At 43.2% G+C, this 18,735-nt stretch overlaps 1 protein-coding gene across 3 annotated transcripts in view; it reads left to right on the top strand.

Moving 5' to 3' along the window:
- LOC147323482 (zinc finger MIZ domain-containing protein 1-like) overlaps window positions 1-18,735 on the top strand; it is a 113,587-nt gene that overhangs the window by 66,910 nt on the left and 27,942 nt on the right. For all 3 annotated transcript variants that reach the window (XM_086303861.1, XM_086303863.1, XM_086303862.1), the window contains 3 exons: window positions 7,488-7,607; window positions 13,022-13,135; window positions 16,554-16,659. In XM_086303861.1, the coding sequence (XP_086159987.1) occupies window positions 7,539-7,607; window positions 13,022-13,135; window positions 16,554-16,659 (289 nt within the window). In that variant the 5' untranslated portion in view covers window positions 7,488-7,538. The remainder of the gene's footprint in view (window positions 1-7,487; window positions 7,608-13,021; window positions 13,136-16,553; window positions 16,660-18,735) is intronic.

The raw sequence follows: 18,735 nt of genomic DNA, 5'->3' as shown, positions 1-18,735 counted from the left end.
AACAATCTGCAAATATTAAAAAAGAATATATTTCTATGAGCCATACCAGCTAGATCACTCCAATTCACGTCTGTGGACTGGAGAAGAAAATGTTTGGGGGGGGTTTTCTGGAAAAATGGAACAAAAAAGATGAAGTAACATCTCAGATGGCTTTTAGTGTTCAAAAAACAAAACAGAAAATGGTTGTGAAGGGAATCGTTGCTTTATTGATTTGTAAGATGAAGGTTGTGGCATTCCTTCTTTCAGATGTTGACTGTATTTTTTTATTTAACTATGAAACTTTCTCTAAAAATGTAACATCTAAAATAACTGGTCACAGGGTCACAGTTGCTGTTTTCCTATGTATATTTTTTAATTCAGGTTTTGGACTTTTGATTAAATAAATCAGGATTTTTAAGACATATTCTCAAGCCGATATTCCTGCTGATGAAATTTCCAAATGGAGATGTTAGCGAGGTCATTATAAGGTCTGGCAGTTTGATGGTATGTCTTCACAGACTCCTTTGGTGAAACAGAGAAAGCTCATGTTGCCGCTGTCCATCAGTGTCTAGGCAGGTTGAGCTCATGCACTATTTAAAATCCCTCACTCTCTGTTTCTTTCTGTTTCTCTCCTCCCATTCACTCAAAGTCACAAAAGGCCAAAGGTCACTGGCACAATGGAGACAAGGAGGTCCTCCATCCCCCTGCCCACACCAACAACTCCTTCAAACACACACACGCCAGCTAACAAACACCCACAACTGCCTCTAACTTATCACAGCTACTCTCACGCAGTGTATGCTTGTAAAGCAGCGAACACACAAACACGCACACCCCTCCTGTTCTGCTCTCAGCCTTCTTTGAATTCCTTCCCATGTATCTTGCAGCTCGCCTGTCACTCCTCCCCCCAGCGCTATCAGTCTCTCTCTCCCAGACCTCATAATGGCTCCTCTTGGGTAGCGGCTGCGTCTGCAGCTCCCGCTATTTCAAAGTTTTAGCTGGCCGGATTAAGCATGGTATGTGGAAAATGAACAGCCACTCACAGGAGGGACACATGAGCTGAATGCATAATAAACCAGGAGACTGGCAGGAAAAAAAACTGAGAAAGGAAGGTGGGGGGGCTCAGAAGTTGTCTGAGGCAGTGTCGGCACCTTCGTGGCAACAATATCACTCACAGAAATGGAAATAAAATGCCTCTTTGACTTTTCCTCTATGCTCGCAATCAAAGGCAATTTTTAAGACAAAGTGTTCCAAGGGGTGGTAGTGATGGCTCTCTTTTGTGAGACTCTGAATTTACCTCATATCTCAACAATGGCTGCAGGTTTACACTTTGGCTCACTGGTTTCATCATCACCATCATCATCATCGTCACATGCCTCCGAAATTCCAGGAGGATTGTGAAGGAGAAAGGAGCTTGGCAGCGAGCAGTGAGGCTGATGGAGCACCACAGGCACAGGGAGACAGAGCGGGGCTAGCTGCCTAGCCGTTTCACCTCGCGCTGCTCTGCATTTGGTGGGGGCTCGCACAGTCATGTGGCTCATCTGTGCTGCCTCTAGCGCCACGGGGGAATTGACCCTCCCCCTTGTCTGCTATTAGCGTAAGGGTGGAAGGAAATTAAAAGAGTAGCTCTTTGGAAGAGGCAGTGCAGAGCAAACAAGAGAAGGAGAAGGAGAAACAATGATGCTACTCATGTTTGCAGGTTCTCCTCTAGTTTTTACCAGCTCCATGAGGGAGGCAGGCTAGCGGATGGATGGTGGCTTGGCAGTGAAGAGAGACTGGCTCCCGTTTGCCTTTGTCCTTTCTCTCTCTCTCTCTCCTTTTTTTTTAATCGTAGTCAGAGATCAGCCTCTGAGACTTGGTGAAATGTTACACTTGGTTAGAGAGGAGATATTGCTAAGGCCCCTCTATGATCCCAACCCTCTGTTTTCTTCTTCTGCTTCTGCTGGTGGCCATGAAGGGTGGGTGGGGGGTGTCTCTGCCACCCCGGCCTCCTGCCTCCAATACCATGCTCCCTTTGCTTTTCTAATCATGCTGCAGATGTGCCTGATGGCTGAACAATCTCTGTGTACTGAACGTGGGGCTCCCGCAGGAATCCAGGAGGCTTGCTTATGTGAGCTGTCATGAAAAAAAAAAAAGTGAGAGGGCAAAAAGGGAGGGAGAGAGTGAATGTGGATCTGCGTGAAAGACAGAGCGGGGGAGTGGAGTGAGTTAGAGGGAGAATGGGAGATGGAGAAAGACAGAGGGAAAGAGGGAGAGATCAGTGAACAGCGACCAACACAGCAGGGCTCCTTTGGATTGAGTGTGTGCGCGCGTGTACGCACGAGAGCGAGTGGCACAAGTGCGAGCCCGCCCTCGCTCACGGTTGCCTCTGGAGCTACAGACCAAACCACATTAAATAAAAGAAATCCATTCCCAAGCCTGTTAAGGAGCCATGTGGGGAGGTGTGAGCGTGTGTGTGCACTCGAGTGGCTGCGTGTCCATATGTGTGTGTGCAGCAGAGACATGGGGGAAGGGAGGAGGAGGTGCTGGAGAAGGGCTGAGGGGAGGGGAGGTAGAGCAGGGAGGTGGGACAGGCAGGAGGCAGCTCATATTATCCTCCGTGCCAGCTCTGGATGGAGCCTGCCGGGGATTATGGCACATTCTGTGAGGCAACAATGGAAGAAGCACTGTTACGTACACATTTCCATCCTCTCTGCTTTTTCCTCCGTCGAACAAACACAGCTTTGTCCTCGCTGCCTGCCTGGCCACTTACCAGGCAGACACCTGGAGTCCTAGAGGTGCCCTCTCTAAACTGAACGCCCATCCCTCAGTGCGAAAAAAACAAAAACGGTCTTCTCTACAATGTTGAGATAATTAAAGGAGAGCTTTCACGCCGGCCTCAGCCGACAGTCGGAAGAAAACAAGACATATCTCGGAATCAAAGCTCATTAAAATCATGAGGGTAAAGAGATGCTTCCTCCCCCTCCTCCTCCTCCTCTTCTTCCTTCTCTCCTCCTACTCCCTCATCTTTATCACCCTTAAGCAAGTGCTGCAAACAGCAGACCCCTAGTCAATGATGGTGCAGATTAGTCCTTTATTGCCTAATTCACCTACAACAGATGACTCATGGAGACTTGGATCACCTTGAGTCTTGACATGTCCCCATAAGGTATGAGAATGATGCTGATTTCTTCACTGAGGCCACCTTGTTCAGATTAATAGTGTCAGCAGTGCTTAGCTTAGTAGCTTTCGATTAGCGAGGTGTGTGTGCGTGCATGTGTTTTGGTGTGTGTCGAGGAGAGGGGGGTGTTTCACACTGCTCTGCGGAGGTGTAACACCCTGCCTGTAGTGTTGTTGTAAAGCACATTACGAGTGACTGAGGGTGTTGTTATGGTATCATGATGCCGGCCCAGCACTCAAGGGAAGGTGAGAAGATCTGTGTGCTTGTGTGTGTGTGCGCGCGTGTGGTCGGGATGGTAGCCAGCGTGGTTTGCTGTCTTTCTACACCTGTAGCCGCACTCACTCTCTCACCTTTTCATGTCGACGAATACTTTGAGCGCCTCGGGAGATGCGCTTTAGAAAAATGTCTCCATTCAAATGTGGTACATGAGTCAGGAGGGCACGAAGGAAACGCTCTCAGGCGATTGTATAGATTTTAAGCAAACTTCCACATGAGCTAAAATTATTACCCCGCCTGTGTGTTATCAGCATCCATCATAGTTTAGTGACTGATGTGCCAGTTCAGCTTTGATTCACTGCTCTTGCATTATATGTGCTGTTTTCTCTGTGAAGTAAAACGCTCTAATCCATATCATAGGTATGCACACTTTATTACCTTCAAATATCTTTTCTGAATTGATGGCCTGTCGACTTGTCTGACATCTTATTTCTTGCCCTATCACACTTTGTAGTTGCATTGTCACTGTGCTTCCAGATCTCAGCAATTACTTTGGAGAGCACAATATTATCACAAGCAATGGCCAAAACTACGGAAATAAGAAATGTAATAAACTGGAAATATCCTTTAACAAGACTGCTCGCTCCCAGAGTGGCCTGACTGTTTTGGTTCACAAGCCATTTATATGAATAAATTAAATCTGTTTACCACTTCCCTGCGCCTCAACAGCTCAGTTGAGCGACTGTAAAGCGGCGCGGGTTCGTGATCCATTTGTTCTGCTGTGATGGCGGGATAAAGCTAATCATTGTCTACTTTTCTCCCTCTCCGACTGTTTTTATCCTGCAGAGCGGAGACGCGCAGCTCATCTACGTTACATTAACAAGCTAGAAACTCTCTTTGAAGGTTTTTGGGTGTCTGAAATAATGTTTAGATTCCAAAATGTGCGATTGTGACAGTTCAAAAAGCAATTCCCTCTTACTTACTGCAGATAATGTTGCACTTTAGTGTCTTCATTCAACATTGTTTAGCGTCACCCTCTTCCAGCCCTTCCTGTGGCACAGTTTTGTCATCAAATTAAATCCGCAGCCCTTTTCAAGGTACGCTTACGTAACATGATCACGTAATGAGACAAACATGGACCCCGTCTGACAGGAGACGGTCCTCTCTCCGCGGGGTGCCGTGCGAAAACAAAGCTTTAAAGTAGTGTTACAGGGGGAAGAAAAACATTGTTTTACCCTAGAGGTGGGCTGATAGCACTGTGAAAAGCCCATCTGAAGAGGTAGGCCTCATCTGTCACTGGGCAATGGAGGAGGCAGCCATGCAGAAGCCCCCTGATTATAAAGAGATAATTTCATCCAATCCTCCGGTGGTGCTCCATCGCCTTGCCGCCATACTCCACTGCCTTTCATATTTGTTCCCAGCCTGCATCTCCTCACCCGTTTCGTTTTATTACAGCTCCCACTCAATACATATATTTTAGCTCCCCCTTGAATAGGAGAGGGAAGCGGGTCTCCCTGCTCTCGTCCCACTCTCCGACTCCCCCCACACCCACGAGTCTTTTGTTGTGCAGGAATCCACAGCTCAACTTGTTGTGTAACGCCTGCTGTGCAATTTGCAGTAAATTAAGCTCAAGTAAGGCACATATCTGCAGCGATTTCCCCTCACACGCTCAGAAGCGTCAGGCAGGATTGCCGGAGTTACTATCTGAATCAAGGCAAATAACATCACGTAAAGGTAGCAGCACACAGAAAATAATAAGCGATAGCATCTGTAAGATAGATGAGAGCTTGTAAATAGAGGCGGGCTCATAATTGCCACTGTTGTCATATCTCCATAGCATCATGGGTTTAATCTGTAAATTGGCTCTTGTTAGTCATCAAAGATATAACAAAGGACTAGTGTTTAATTAGAACAAGTGAATATCTGGAAATTAAATTACACCTCAACACTGCCATGCCATTTAAAAAAAAAAGTCATTATCTTAGGAAGAAAATGCATGTAAATGTGTGCACACGTAGGCTTTACAGCGATTCCTGCACCGTGTGTTTAACCGGTTAAAAAACGGAGGAGGTGAATGGCAGCCCAACCTTTCTTTCCCCTCATTTTAACTCACTGTTGGAGGTAAGAGAGATGACAGGGGGAGAGCTCGAGTGAGAGAGCGAGAGCAAGGGGAAGGGCAGGAGGGAAGAGAAAGAGAGAGAGTCGGAGGGAGCAGGTCGACTCGCTCATCAATAACCACAAGGTCAGACAGGCAGTGCCGGGCTGAGTGGGCCCTGTTAGGAAGCAGCAGCTGAGGATTTGTAGAGCTTGTAAAGGCTTAAAGCAACACTGCTCCGCCTTCTTTGTGCCACAAGCCAGGCCTTTGAAGGGCCAGGGAGACACCTGCTGGTGGCTGAGGAGCACAGTGGTCTGGGGACACCCTTGCCAAGGATCAGCTCACTATCAGCTGGCAGAAGGAGGTGACTGGGGGGAGTATTATAGCAGCAAACACCTGATGGATGTATAAAACATGTGTCACTAAGGAAGCTGTTGTTTGACAGGAGTATCCATGACCACATGTTATAAAATGTGAACGTTATTTGATTAAGCTGTAGATATCTGAAAGTCACTTAAACCCATGCCCAATCGTTTTTTTATGCTAAATTCCTCAAATCATTATCAGAACTCAGCCACGCCCACTTCAAATGTTTCATCTGAGGATTCAGTAAGTCTGTGAGACATCAGACATGTCAACAAACAAAACACTTTCCATCTGCAAAGAGGAGTGGAAAAAATACTCGGACATCTCCCCCCCCTTTATGAGCTTTCTAATTTATGGAGAGGAATGCACTAGTGTGCCCTTCTCTCCTCTCAAGTACAGGCATGAGCAGCTCCAATAGGTAGCATAAAAGCTCTTTAGCTGTCTAGTGGAGTAGATTACTGGCCCTGCCGTTAAATCCAGCTAGAGACCCCTAAGTGAGCATTATCAGTATGGTGCAGCATGCTGCCTCCTCTCTCTCCCGCTCTCCTTTTTTTTTTCCTCCCCTCGCTCCCTCATCTCTCAGGTACTTTGTACGGCGAAATTTCTCACTGTGTGATGGTAATGGAGAAGGATGGCGTGGAGAGGGAGGGGTCTGAAAGAGCGTTTGAGTGAGAGATGATGCACCGCAGGACGAGATGCCCCTGCAGTAGCGAGAAGGAAAGATTGAGACAGGATGAGATAAAGGGGGAGTGAGGCGGAGGAGAAGATGGAGGTTACACTTTTCACCACCCATAAACGCGCTTATTAATTCACTAAACCTTCCACTTCAAGCTGCAGGTCACTACGAGTTCTGGCCGACAGCCTTGTGTAATATTTATTTGACACTGAATGCAACATTAAATCAAACCCCCTAGAGGCGAAATTGATAACCTTTAATGTAGCCGGTGATACTTTTTAACTTGTGATAATAGTATGTAGCATGTCAGCTCACAGCCTCATTGTTTGCCTTCCATAAAATATTATTCTCTCTGCTAAAAGAAGAAGGTTTTCTATAAGCTGCTACTCCAAAATCAATAGTGCGCTGTAAGGGGTTTTGTTAGAGGAACTCTTATGTAGCTGGAGCGAGAAGGGAGGAGAAAGGGGAGTAAAATGTAGAGCAAGTCTGGGCCCAGGGTACAGATAATTGTTAACCAAAGATTACATAATGGCTAAGTAATGTAAACAGAGAACCACATGCCAAGTTAATGTTCTCACAGGCCAGGATGGAAGGGTTTCGTGCAGCTTTCTGAGGTAATGCTGACAGACTGAGGTGCTACGACTCAGTGTGTGTGTGTGTGTGTCCCTCTACCTCTGTTCATTTTCACCCCAAGGTGCTTTAAACACAGTCAGACATCCTGTCTACGTCCAGTGTGTCATTTCCAAAGGTGTATGGCACCGTTCGGGGCAACCGCCAGGGCTTGTTAAGGGTGTCACAGGAGCTGAGAGGAATGTCATCCTTTGGGCTCTCTGAGGTGCTTGTCACCTGCCAAATCAATATCTCCCTGCTCAGCTCACAGCACCCAGCACACACACACACAAACACACTATAACAGCAATATCCTGGTGGTGATGGAATTGGCAGCTTCACTTGGAAGAGGTGAGCCTTAACATTTGTCTGTGTTTGTGTTACAGAAGTCTCCAGTTTAATGGCTGGCAGGTAGAGGCCAAAGAGGGACAATCAACATGAACTCGATTCCGTCGATGGACAGACACATACAGCAGACCAATGACCGTCTGCAGTGTATCAAACAGGTGAGGAGGTGTTGAAGGTGTTGGCTCTCAGACATTAATATTATATTTCAATTAAAAAACGAAATAAATAAACTGTGATGATGACAACGACAGCGATTAGCATCATCACAAGTTGATATTTAATAACTTTTTCCAATAATTAAGCATCATTATTAATGTATTTGTTATTTTCTTAAATATAAAATGACAGATTTTAAATTATATACTGTAGGCTGTAACTTCATTTGCACATATGTGTGCTTGTGCTATATTTATTAATGGTTAGTAAATCATCCAGTCGTTTTGTAAATGACTCAGTTCTCATTACCAGGGCCTCGATTACAACCATTTAGTCCAGCGGTTGTAAAACTCTTAATTGTCGCACTAATGAAAATCTCACCCTGCACTCACACACACACAATTTTTACTGACTGCTAACAGTAAAAAAAGGATCCAAGTTGAATGTGAGCAAAATAAAGATCAACACAATAGCATCAGCAAACTCTTGTTTGTTTACTTCTCTAAAAAAAAATCACAGCGGTGCCATGCCCCTGCAGTTTGAGAGCTTCTTATTCAGTCTGGTGTGTCAGAGACATACACATCTGTGCAATACTGTGGCCTATTCCTTGATTTTGTGACAGGGCCCCTTTTTTTCTGTCTTTTTAAATCTGGGTTAATAAAGGGAAGGGGTGCATTGGAATCCAACATTTTTACTCCGTAGACCCAAAAAACTGCTAGTGAATATGAAAGTCTATGGTGGGTGAAACAGCACACAGGCAGCAGCCTCCAGGTTCACATTCATGTGATTTACAGCACATCTGTTTATATGCTTTTAAAAACAAGTGTTATACACATCTGTGAAAACTTTATAAATACACTGCATGGTATATTATAAACATTAGCTGCGGTTTTACAGATGAATTACATAAATGGTTTACAAAAGAATTATTAGCCAATAAGTAAACCTCCTGATTATCATGTTGTGGTCTGTTAACAGTAAAGTAGCTCTTTTAATTTGCCATTTATTAACACTGATTATGAAGTTTTATAGTTCATTTAAAGCCTTCAGGCTAAAGCATGTTCAGTAAGTTAGTAAGGTACTGGACTTTTTGCTGCTACCGGTGGAAAAACACAAGCAGGGAAAAAAAACCCTCACCAGCCCTGTTCACCTTTCCAAGTACACACATGTAGTGAGTCACATCCACGGTGAGACTGCCTCTCTATCTTCCTGTTTGGCCACAGTTAAGTGACTAATCTGTTCAGCTCCTATTATCAGGACTCTGGTGTGACTCAGGTTACCGACTGGGGTCAAAGAGCAGAGGCTCCCCTCCCTCCCCCCGTCATCGCCCTGCTTTCTGCCTCCACCGCTGCTGACTCCCAGCGTGTCCTTTTGTTCTCCTCTCAGCACCATTTACTGCAGGACAAATCTTCGGCAGAATTAGGCAGGCATACTTGTGTAACCCCAGGCTACAGGGATCTTCCTTTGATCTCTTCTCTTAACTGCTGGTCCATTTTGTTTCTGGGCTCTGTGCTGCCAAAGTCCACCTCCTTGAAAAGTGCATCAGAAAGCCTTCGGGGGACAATGTATGGGGGCTTGCACTTAAATGCAAATGTGGACGTGGTAAACTGCTTTATCCCAGCTATCCAAAAATAAGGCAAGGTGAGGCGGATAGAGAGACAAGGCAAGCATTTGGGGAGTAAAAAGAGCGAAGCTTCTCTATGTGTAGAAACAGGCCTTTTGTTCTTAAGTAATAAGGTACAGAGAAAAGGAGAGGTAAACACTCTCTGTCTTCAGTCTGGTTACCTTCTTCACAGCAGGCTATTAAATAATTCAATTTCCCCTCCTTTACTTGTAAGAGGAGAGAAAATTGATTCTATTAAAGCGCTGTATTACTAATAGCAGGTGAATTGGTCTGTAAAGGAAGTTGACAGAACTTGAAAGGGAACCTGTGTTTGTCTGAGAGTAGTTTACACAATCCCAAATGCTGTGGGGTTAAATGTATTGACCCCTCAAGTCAAAAATTTAAACAAATACATCCCAATGTTAGCACCCAGGAAAGCAGCACATGGGTAAACATGCCAATTAGAGAGATCCATGGCGTACAAGGAGGCCTTCAGTCCAACTAATAAATGGTTAAGCGCTGGGTCATTTCAAACCAACCAGTAAGAGCCAGCACCCTGCTAATAGAGGCAGCTTTGTGCCGCAGACAATCAGGGTTTGGAAGGCCCGCATAATAAATACCATTTATGTCCTGCCAATTAGACTAGCAGCGAGCCCATTCAGCCAACCGTCTATTCTCCTCCCCGCACACAAAGATGATCATCAGGGGAGATCAGAACAATTAACTCACTATCTTCTCCCCCTGCTCCCCATTGTCCAATATCCAAGCTATTAAAATAATTAAGGAAATATTGTAAACCAATCCAGCTGTTTGCTTTAATTGAAAGTGTGCACATGCTGAAATTTGGCATCTCGAAGGCAGTACCGACTTGGAGCAGGAATATAAATGAAGCCTCCTCCATTGTGTTGTTGTTTTCTGGGAGATGTGACATGTCTCTCTGAGTACTCCCAGCCAGTGCAGCGGACAGGGGAACAAATTGATTTTGTTGCTCAAATGATAAATTACTGCTGAGCGCGATGATAAAGTGGAGGAAATTGGAATCCGTCAACCTGATTGAATCACGGGTTGAAAGTTAAATCAGAAAATCATTACTGTGGTAATTTTTAAATTACTGTCTTGTTGTAAAATTGCAATAATATGATTTTTAAACAAACTCGACCAAACACTTGGGGGATTTTTTTGTTTCTTTCGTTCTTTTTTTTTTGCCACATTGCACTAAATCTGACTTTAAAATGAGTGACTTTGTTTTGGTTTCAGGTTATGCAGTTAATGGGAAAGATAAGGGACTAATTAATAGGTTGGCAGACAGAAATTTGCTCAGCAAGACTGAATATTTGTTTTGGTTATTATTTATTAAGGAGAATTTAAGAAAACAGCTTCCAGATGTGAGAATTTGCCTGTTTCGGGTCTTGTGGTTACAAAGACAAAATGCTTGAGATGTTGGTACAGTATAACCCTAGAATATAAATATATATATCTGTATTTATTCGAAAGTGATACAGAAAAACAAATGTTCGCCTGTTTAACCTCCAAACAGACAAGTATGCTTAAAAAGTGATTTATAAAAACAGTTATCTGATTTTTCCCCCAACACGTTTTTTCTCAGAGCCTGTTTGTTTTCCTCCTGCATCTCAGAACTGCACCATTGCGAGCACTTTGGGGAAGATGGCTTGCCTGATAATGTTGGTATCTATTTCAGAGACAGTATTTTCCTTTCACGGTGGGGAAACCAGTTTTCTGTCAGACTCTCCTTTCGCTGATACATACAGGGGTTCGCCAGAAACTATGAACCATCCTCTCGCCGCAGGAACACTTCCTCACATTCTTAGCGGCGATATTTCAAGACAAACTGGAGGACTGTCCTCTTTGCACCGCTCCTACACTGCTTGTGCAGCTGTTTCTGTCTGCCGCTGTGTTCTTTCCAGTGTTAATTGTCTCCATTAACGTGTTTTCAGTGCTCTGGGGGTGTCGATGAATGTAGAGCAACAACAGCAGCAAACTAAGAACTGTGATTCTGAATGGAAAGAGTCTTTGCCCGATCACTTCTGATACATAAATGAAGTTATATCCAGATCCAGTTGTGTCAGAAGAAAAAAGCTATGTTCTCAGGACTCTGCAAGTGCCGTCTCTCTTTGTTTCCCTTGAACTGAACCGAGCATTAACAAGAGTGTACGTGTTGGAGGATCATTCTTACCCAGGGGACGGGGATAGGAAAGTGTGAGAGGGTCTCTTGGCCACTAGTTTAGGTTTGATTGGTGGGTTTTGGCCAGAGAAAGGGGAACATCTGTGGCGTGGTAGTGCCAAGCTCTCCGTGTGACAGCCACACTGGTGGGACCAATTGTTCTGAGTGCAAAGAACAGTAATCACTTCAAGCCCAAGTGGTGGTGTGTATTTTTTTTTCTTCCCTCTACATATTCTCCCTCCCTCCCCCTTTTCTCCCTTTTTCCATCCTTGGTGCACTGATTGCGTGTGTTGTCTAGCTTCCAGACTCATCTAAATTTAGCATCTGGGGATGTGTGTGCTTCTCCAGGAGACTTTTTATCCACCAGTAGAATTTGAATGCTCTGCTACCCCACCACATCTCCTTTTAGTCTCCCCCAACAAAGACATATCACAAGAGTGGGGAACGGTCTTGGACAGAGTATGAAATAAACAAGACTGGTTTTATCCACTGCTTGTCAAACACCAGCTTTGTAAATTGATATGAAAGCAGCCTTATCAAATCCTAACCTCTGCTGCCCCCTAAAGAGCAAGCAAGAAAAAAGCACTGCACAGCAGTGACTGTACCCCTGTCACTTCCTCTTCTTCTTCTCTCTCTGACAGTGAAATCAAAGCACGCAGACGTATTAGGAAGGCAGCCATTCACTTTAAGCTGACAAACCGCTCTATTTACCTTTGATGCCATGGAGTGGGAGTCCATTTGTTCCTGTTTTGTACAAGTGCACTACAAAAGCTTGTGTGCATAATCTTTCCAAAGGCAACAGATTACAGCAGAGTGGTGGTGGTGGTGCATCTGCTCTGCTATGTATAAAGTGATTTGTATTGTGGTTCGAAAGCTTTTAGAGGAGAAATGACCAACAGTAAGGTTGATACCGAGACCCAGAGAGGTCCTTTTTCAGTTTTCTGTGCTGCTCTACAGCAATACAGACAATGCAGGTTAGTGCTGGCTGCAGGAGGGGAACGAATGCCATAAAAGGGTGTCCGTAGGTCAAGGAGTTTGTTGTCAGATAAAGTCAGAGAACAGCCAAGGGTTGGCTACTGAAATAGGGCTTCCTCGTGGATTCATGCAGCCATACAAGGAAGATTTATTGCAACAGAAACCTGAGATAGTAGCTGAGTGGAACTGGGACATACTATCAGCCTAGAGCGGTCATATTTTAACCCATTTAAAATTATTAATCCAAAGCATCATAAGCAAAATTTCAGAACATTTGGTCATAAAAATGCTGTTCTCATTTGCTCAACTCCGAGAGCTCATAATTAAAAGTTAAATATTAAAAGCTGGTTAGATTTTTTTTTCAGAGCAGGTGGGAAAACATGTAACTGCACACATTTTAGACGAGCAAATGCTTTTATTGAATTCTAATAAGATAATACATTTTATTAATGACTAAATGAACATAGAGGACAGCACAAATTTATTACAATTTTTTATTGTCATGCTTCTATTTCAAGCATAACATCTTATTTGTTTTATTGTTTTGTTTAATGCTTATTACTTACAGCAGTTACCTGTTATCTGTCCCATTTTCTTAAAGTATTTGAATATTACTGGAATCACATTGATTTCCATCTTTCTCCTCTTCTGCATAGCACCTACAAAATCCAGCAAATTTCCAAACAGCAGCCACAGAGCTGCTGGACTGGTGTGGTGACCCCAGAGCCTTCCAGCGCCCCTTCGAGCAAAGCCTGATGGGATGCCTAACGGTAAGTCACCAGTCGTGAGCACCTTCCATAATCTCATGTTCAGAGTTTCAAGAATGAGCCGCTTGAACAACTGCTGCACTCTTTCCATAACCTCCTCGGGGATGCAAGAATACTCATGTTTAGCCTGGTGATCATCCGTGAGGTCACTGAAAATGTAAAATGTGTTTAACCTTGTAGAAACTGCTCCCATTTAGCCACCTTTCTGTTGCTTTAGTTCCAGCCTTTGATATAAAATCCACAAGGTCAAAAACATTCTCAAACCACAAAGCAATCAGCTCTCAATCTTCTCTGTGTCTTTACCAAATGCCTATGGATTTTTGATTGATTGAATAATTACTGTCCTATGACATCTGAAATTAAGGCTTCTGGAGAAAACATTTAGCCCAAAGTAGTCAGGGTTTGTATATTTTCAACTAAATTTAATCAGACACAGCCAATATGTCAAGAGCTAAGTTCTTAACCCTGACTGAATATTGTTTATACTAGTGAGTTTAATGTTCACTTAATAAAATGCTCCACTGGGAATAATAGCTTAATCTTGAATTGGAAGTTAGCAATTAATTTTTTGAACAACTACATAGTCGTTTATTGCTATGACCCTTAGCCAGTTAGCAAGTGTAGCTCTATATGATAATGGTAAACTGACATAGTAGACTAATTTCTCTTGAAAAATTGTCCATTTAGCTATATGTGGTTTTTTTTTGTTTTTGTTTTGTTTTGCATTACATATAGAATTTGAAAGATAAACTTAACACACTGCTTACACAGCCTGTTTACTTTGTAATATGCGGCACTTATCTATGCTAGCTTAGATGTGTGAGGAACAACTACCAGAGCTAACGCTATATATACATATATATATGAACCATACGAGGCAAATGCGTAGGCAGATTTGTGCTATGTGAAATTTCACTTGAAAGTTTTTGTTTTTATGACATTTTGCCACCATTAAAACCAGTATAATTATAGCTGTCCATGCCACGTTTTAACCAACATTCACCATTGACTATTACAAAAACCTTTAATGCTCAGAGCTGATGCACTGATTCCAAATTTAGCTAATCAAGTACCAAGAGAAAGAACAGCCAAAAGAACAGTGAATAGACAGTGGGTGTGTCAATCACCTGTCACAGTGGGCCTGACTGTGCTTTAACATGCTGCCTCCAGCATTACATAACAGACACACCTGTTAGGTGTAATTTGTATCCCCATCAAGCGAGCTCGGCTGCAGCAGGTGAAGAAGCCCGAGAGGTTTGTGCTTGTGGACCTCAGCGAAACTACTGTGACACGTCCTTCCATTCAAGCGATTGTGTTCCTGCTTTAATGTGCAGCAGCAGGTGCCTTCTCCTCCATTTCGCCACTTCAATTTGTTTCCCGCCGTGAAAATCTCAAAGCTTTTCCTTTTAGTTTATAGGTTGTGTAAACCTTGGTGTGAACCACACTGGGAGGAAGCACAGAGAATCTGATGTGATTGTGAAATTACCTGGTCACAGACTTTAATGGTAAACACTTTACAGTTTTGCCTGCATGCTTGCACTTAAACACTGGTGATAGCATTTGTAGAAATTTGCTGCTGTAGCAGTGAGGAAAAAAACCCCAGGAAATTACAGGACTTTAAAAAAAATAAAATAAACGACTTAATAAGGTAATACAGTATTCAAAACAGGAGATGGGTACTCAAAACTAGTCTTTTAATTCATCTCAATGTAAGAGTTAATAAGGCTTTTTATGTTTAATTATGACTGGAGCTTCTGTTGGATGTTGAATTGCTTTTTCTTGAAAAAAAACCCCAAATCAATTAAGCTATCATGTTATAACTCTAAAATCGTATTTTTAATGACAATATATAGCATTCATGTATGACGCAGTATTGATTTTTTAAGCTTGTTTCAAGTTGATTAATCTCCAAAATATTTAAGAGGGGAAAAAACAAGCAAATTTAACAAAAAGATTCATTTTATCGAGCTTGAAACTACAGAAACATGTACAGCTGAGTAGCAATTCCCTGCTTTCAAGCCTTGCAGTGCCTGCTTAGATGATTGCCTTATGGTAGACAGTTCACCACAACTCCTCTGACTGTGTACAATTAAAGTCCTGAAATTAGAACTGTAACTTCTTACACTAAAAATACCATTTAAATGTCCCTCGCAAGTTTAGATTCTAATTAGGCAGCCTGTACTCTATATTTCTTCTTCTTAATGGGGGATTCCCATAAATAAAGGCCAGATATACATAATCTGTTTTGGTGTCACATCCAGACTATACTTACAGAAGATAATGATACGGTCCCAGCAGCAGTGCTACCTCAGGGCTTGTACTGAAGTTTGGCGTGTGACAGCGGGATCGCTGCTATGAAAAGCCAGGCAGTGAGGGGAATCTAGTGGGGCCCGTTGGTCCACACAGACCTTAGTATGTCCTAAAGGTCTAAACGATTTGAGTGGCTCTTTTTGAGCTGATAATGATGACAGCAAATCAAAGCAACATGTGGGATGTAAGGGTGATTTACACGGCCTCCTGTGGCATGTTGATGCTTCCCCTTAATGTTTCCTCTCAGTCGGCATCTCTGGACTGGAGGCAGTATGTTTTTCCTCATCTTGCTGTCCACTTACTCATATGGAACTGATAAACTTGTAATGAGGTTGTCCTTTAACAGTCAGATTGTGGGAAAAGTCGTCATGTGGTGGATTTAACTACCCAGCACAGATCTGTATTGAGTAGATACGGATGCAGTCGTACAGCTTTGCGAGTGTCTGTCATTAGTTTGCAGGATTTTCAAGATTCAATTGTGGAAATTTTAGGAGAAGGAACGAAAGAACTGAGCAGATTATGATGGCGATCTGCAATATTTATCATGAAAACAAAGCTTGTTGCCATCAGCTGCTGCACTGGAGTGAGTAAAAGGAGGCGTGTGCATGAGGCCGTGATGCTCTCTCTGTATGTGGATGTCAAAGCAAATGGCGCTGCAGATGGTAAATCAAAAATGTAAACATTTTCTGTTTGGAAAATAAGCACATTAGAATGTTTGTGTGGGCTTGGAACAAGTGAGGAAATTTCTCATAGTTGCCCCCACTGTTATTCAGCTGGCCTTTTTAGGAACTCCCTGCTAGAGACAAAGGGAAATATTGAGTTTATGCAAATTTCCCAAAATCTGCTCTTAAAATGTTGTTTGTGAGCTGGAAATATAATGAAACAGCCTGCAGAAACACCTTTCTGCAGTAATGTCCCTATTCAGCACTGTATGCTGACCTCTGCTCTCTTCTGTTGACCTATATGTAGGTGTAAGCTATCATAATGCTTAGAAAGTGAAGTTTTCTGAGAAATAAAAGAGGTTTAGACTTGGTGTCGTTCAGCTTTTTCTTCAGAGAAAACATACCTCAGGCCATACTGACTCTGTGCTGCATGCTGTTGTTGTTTTCAGGTGGTTAGCCGCGTAGCAGCGCAGCAGGGCTTTGACTTGGACCTGGGCTATCGGCTCCTGGCTGTGTGCGCTGCCAACAGGGACAAGTTCACTCCAAAATCAGCAGGTAAGACCGGAGTTTTCTCAACCGCCGTCTCAGGCCATCTGGCCATGCTGGCCCGCTCAAGTTTATTTCTGCATTCTTTGCCGCTTTTCCTCCACTTATTGCTTCTAGACTAGTTCCCCTCACAGATGTATGGGCACTGATCTTTTTAAATTCATTCCTTTAACTCTTGACTATTTATGACTTTTAAGATTAAACAAGACCAACAGTTCAATATTCAATATAAAGAGCAATCCAAGAAAATCCCTTCATAGTTTTAGTCCAGGTTCAACTGAACATTACCCTTTAATATCTACTTGACCTGTTTTCTTTGAACTTGTTCACAACATTGGGAACTACAACTCAATTTGTTACCTTTTCTGGGGTTTTAGATAAAGTGCGTACAGCAGAATATTCCATTTGTCACATGCGGCAAGAACTACTGTATCAGTGATGACGAGTTCCTGTTTTCATACGCCTCTATCATCCCGGTCCTGTGATGGATTATTGGAGCAGATGCAGACTGCTAAATGTTGTTATCGAGCTGGCAAAAGCATGCTGAAGCACAATGAGAATGAAGACGCATAGGCTGTCAGCAGCTCAGAGGAGATAACAGAAATATTTTTGTGCTGTTTTACAGTTTGTGATTTGTGGTTTCCACCTGTCTTGGGTTACGGGGAAAGCTGGGTCGTGCATTTGCTTCTGTGTGCTCGGCCGCTACACTGAGCCCTCTTAAGTCAGAGGCACATATTGTTTGAATTTTCACTCATGTTTGCCTTTTTTCTATTATAAGAGGCTTCAAATCATGCAATGTCACTATTATGTCGGCATGGGTGGGGAATCCTTCCCTGCCTGCAGTTAACTCACATTGCCAAATGTTCTAATTCTACTTAATGCTAAATCAAATCTCAGGGCCTACTTTATGGGCTTAGATAAAATTGCCAATTGATTCTCTGTCTGAATAATTTCCTGCAACAGTAGTTATTTGGAAAGCGGCAAGTTCTCGAGTCTAGGCAGCATCCCAAAGTACATTTCATGGACAATTATGTACCTGTAAATGCATGAATATTTCCAGAGGAGAGGCCTGCAGAGAGGTAGAGAGAGCAGTGGAAACCAATGCAGAGGCATTCTCCTGCAAAGCTCCCAGGTCCTTTAGAGAGGAGGCCTGAGTCAAGGAGGGTGTTAAAGTGGAGAGAATACCCTCTCTGGCAGCCAGGGGAGATAGCTCTTAAAAGACACTCCCACGGGGCCCCAGGGAGGACCTGCTCCCCGACATCCTGCAGCGGTGTTGCTGAGCGACAAACGAAGGGAGTAAGTCACATGACGGGGGCCAGAGTGGCAACAGCGGGGTCAGCCATACAAGACCAAAGACAGACAAGTTAGTGTAGGCAGAGGAGACTTTGGGAAGCCTTGAACAGCTGAGAACAAATCTGAAAAGATTTTATGTGTTGAGAGGATATGAGGAAGAGCTGAAATGAATATAGTCTCCTGTGTTTTTGCAGAATTGTGTCCCTGGAGGTGAATGTTCATTTTGTACTGAGGGTGTTTTATAAATTCTCTGCACTGTTTTTTTTTTATATATATACAAAACAACCTGTCTACACCAAGCCCCGAGAGCTTTCAAGGAATATCCTGTAACTGCTGGCCTGCTCAGTCTCATCATGCATTTTGTAATCTGCTCTGAAATGTCTCCGTTAAAAGTGGGCGAAAAACACGATTTTTGGCGGTTACGAGCTGGGCTGTTTGCCTCAGAAAACATCAGGTCAGCGGATGAGTGCTAATAAGTAAATCAGATTTGGCATCCCATTTTAACCAGACCTAACTTGTCTTGGCTCTGACGCACGGCGCGGTCAAGCTATTACATTTCTGTTATGTCATCTAAAATTCCTCTCCTGAACATGTTCGAAAATTGAGCGGAAGGGGAGGCTGAGCTGATTTCAGCAGTAGGAAATCAATGTTCACAGTCAGCTTACAGCTGAAATAGGTTGTAGCTTTGACAAGTTGATTAATCATGAAATGCCTCCAACAATTTAAGGCATTAGTTTGTTCTTTTTTTTCCATCTTAGGAAAAAAAAAAAGCTTAGGAAGGCAAAGCGCTAA

This window comes from Aulonocara sp. 'chitande type north' Nkhata Bay, linkage group LG8 (genome assembly GCF_057382095.1).
Source record: "Aulonocara sp. 'chitande type north' Nkhata Bay isolate Kocher_YH1m ecotype deep benthic linkage group LG8, A_spYH_male_GT1.1, whole genome shotgun sequence".
NCBI lineage: Eukaryota > Metazoa > Chordata > Actinopteri > Cichliformes > Cichlidae > Aulonocara > Aulonocara sp. 'chitande type north' Nkhata Bay.
The sequence above is the reverse complement of the archived record's forward strand: the minus strand, read 5'-3'. Positions and strand labels throughout refer to the sequence as shown.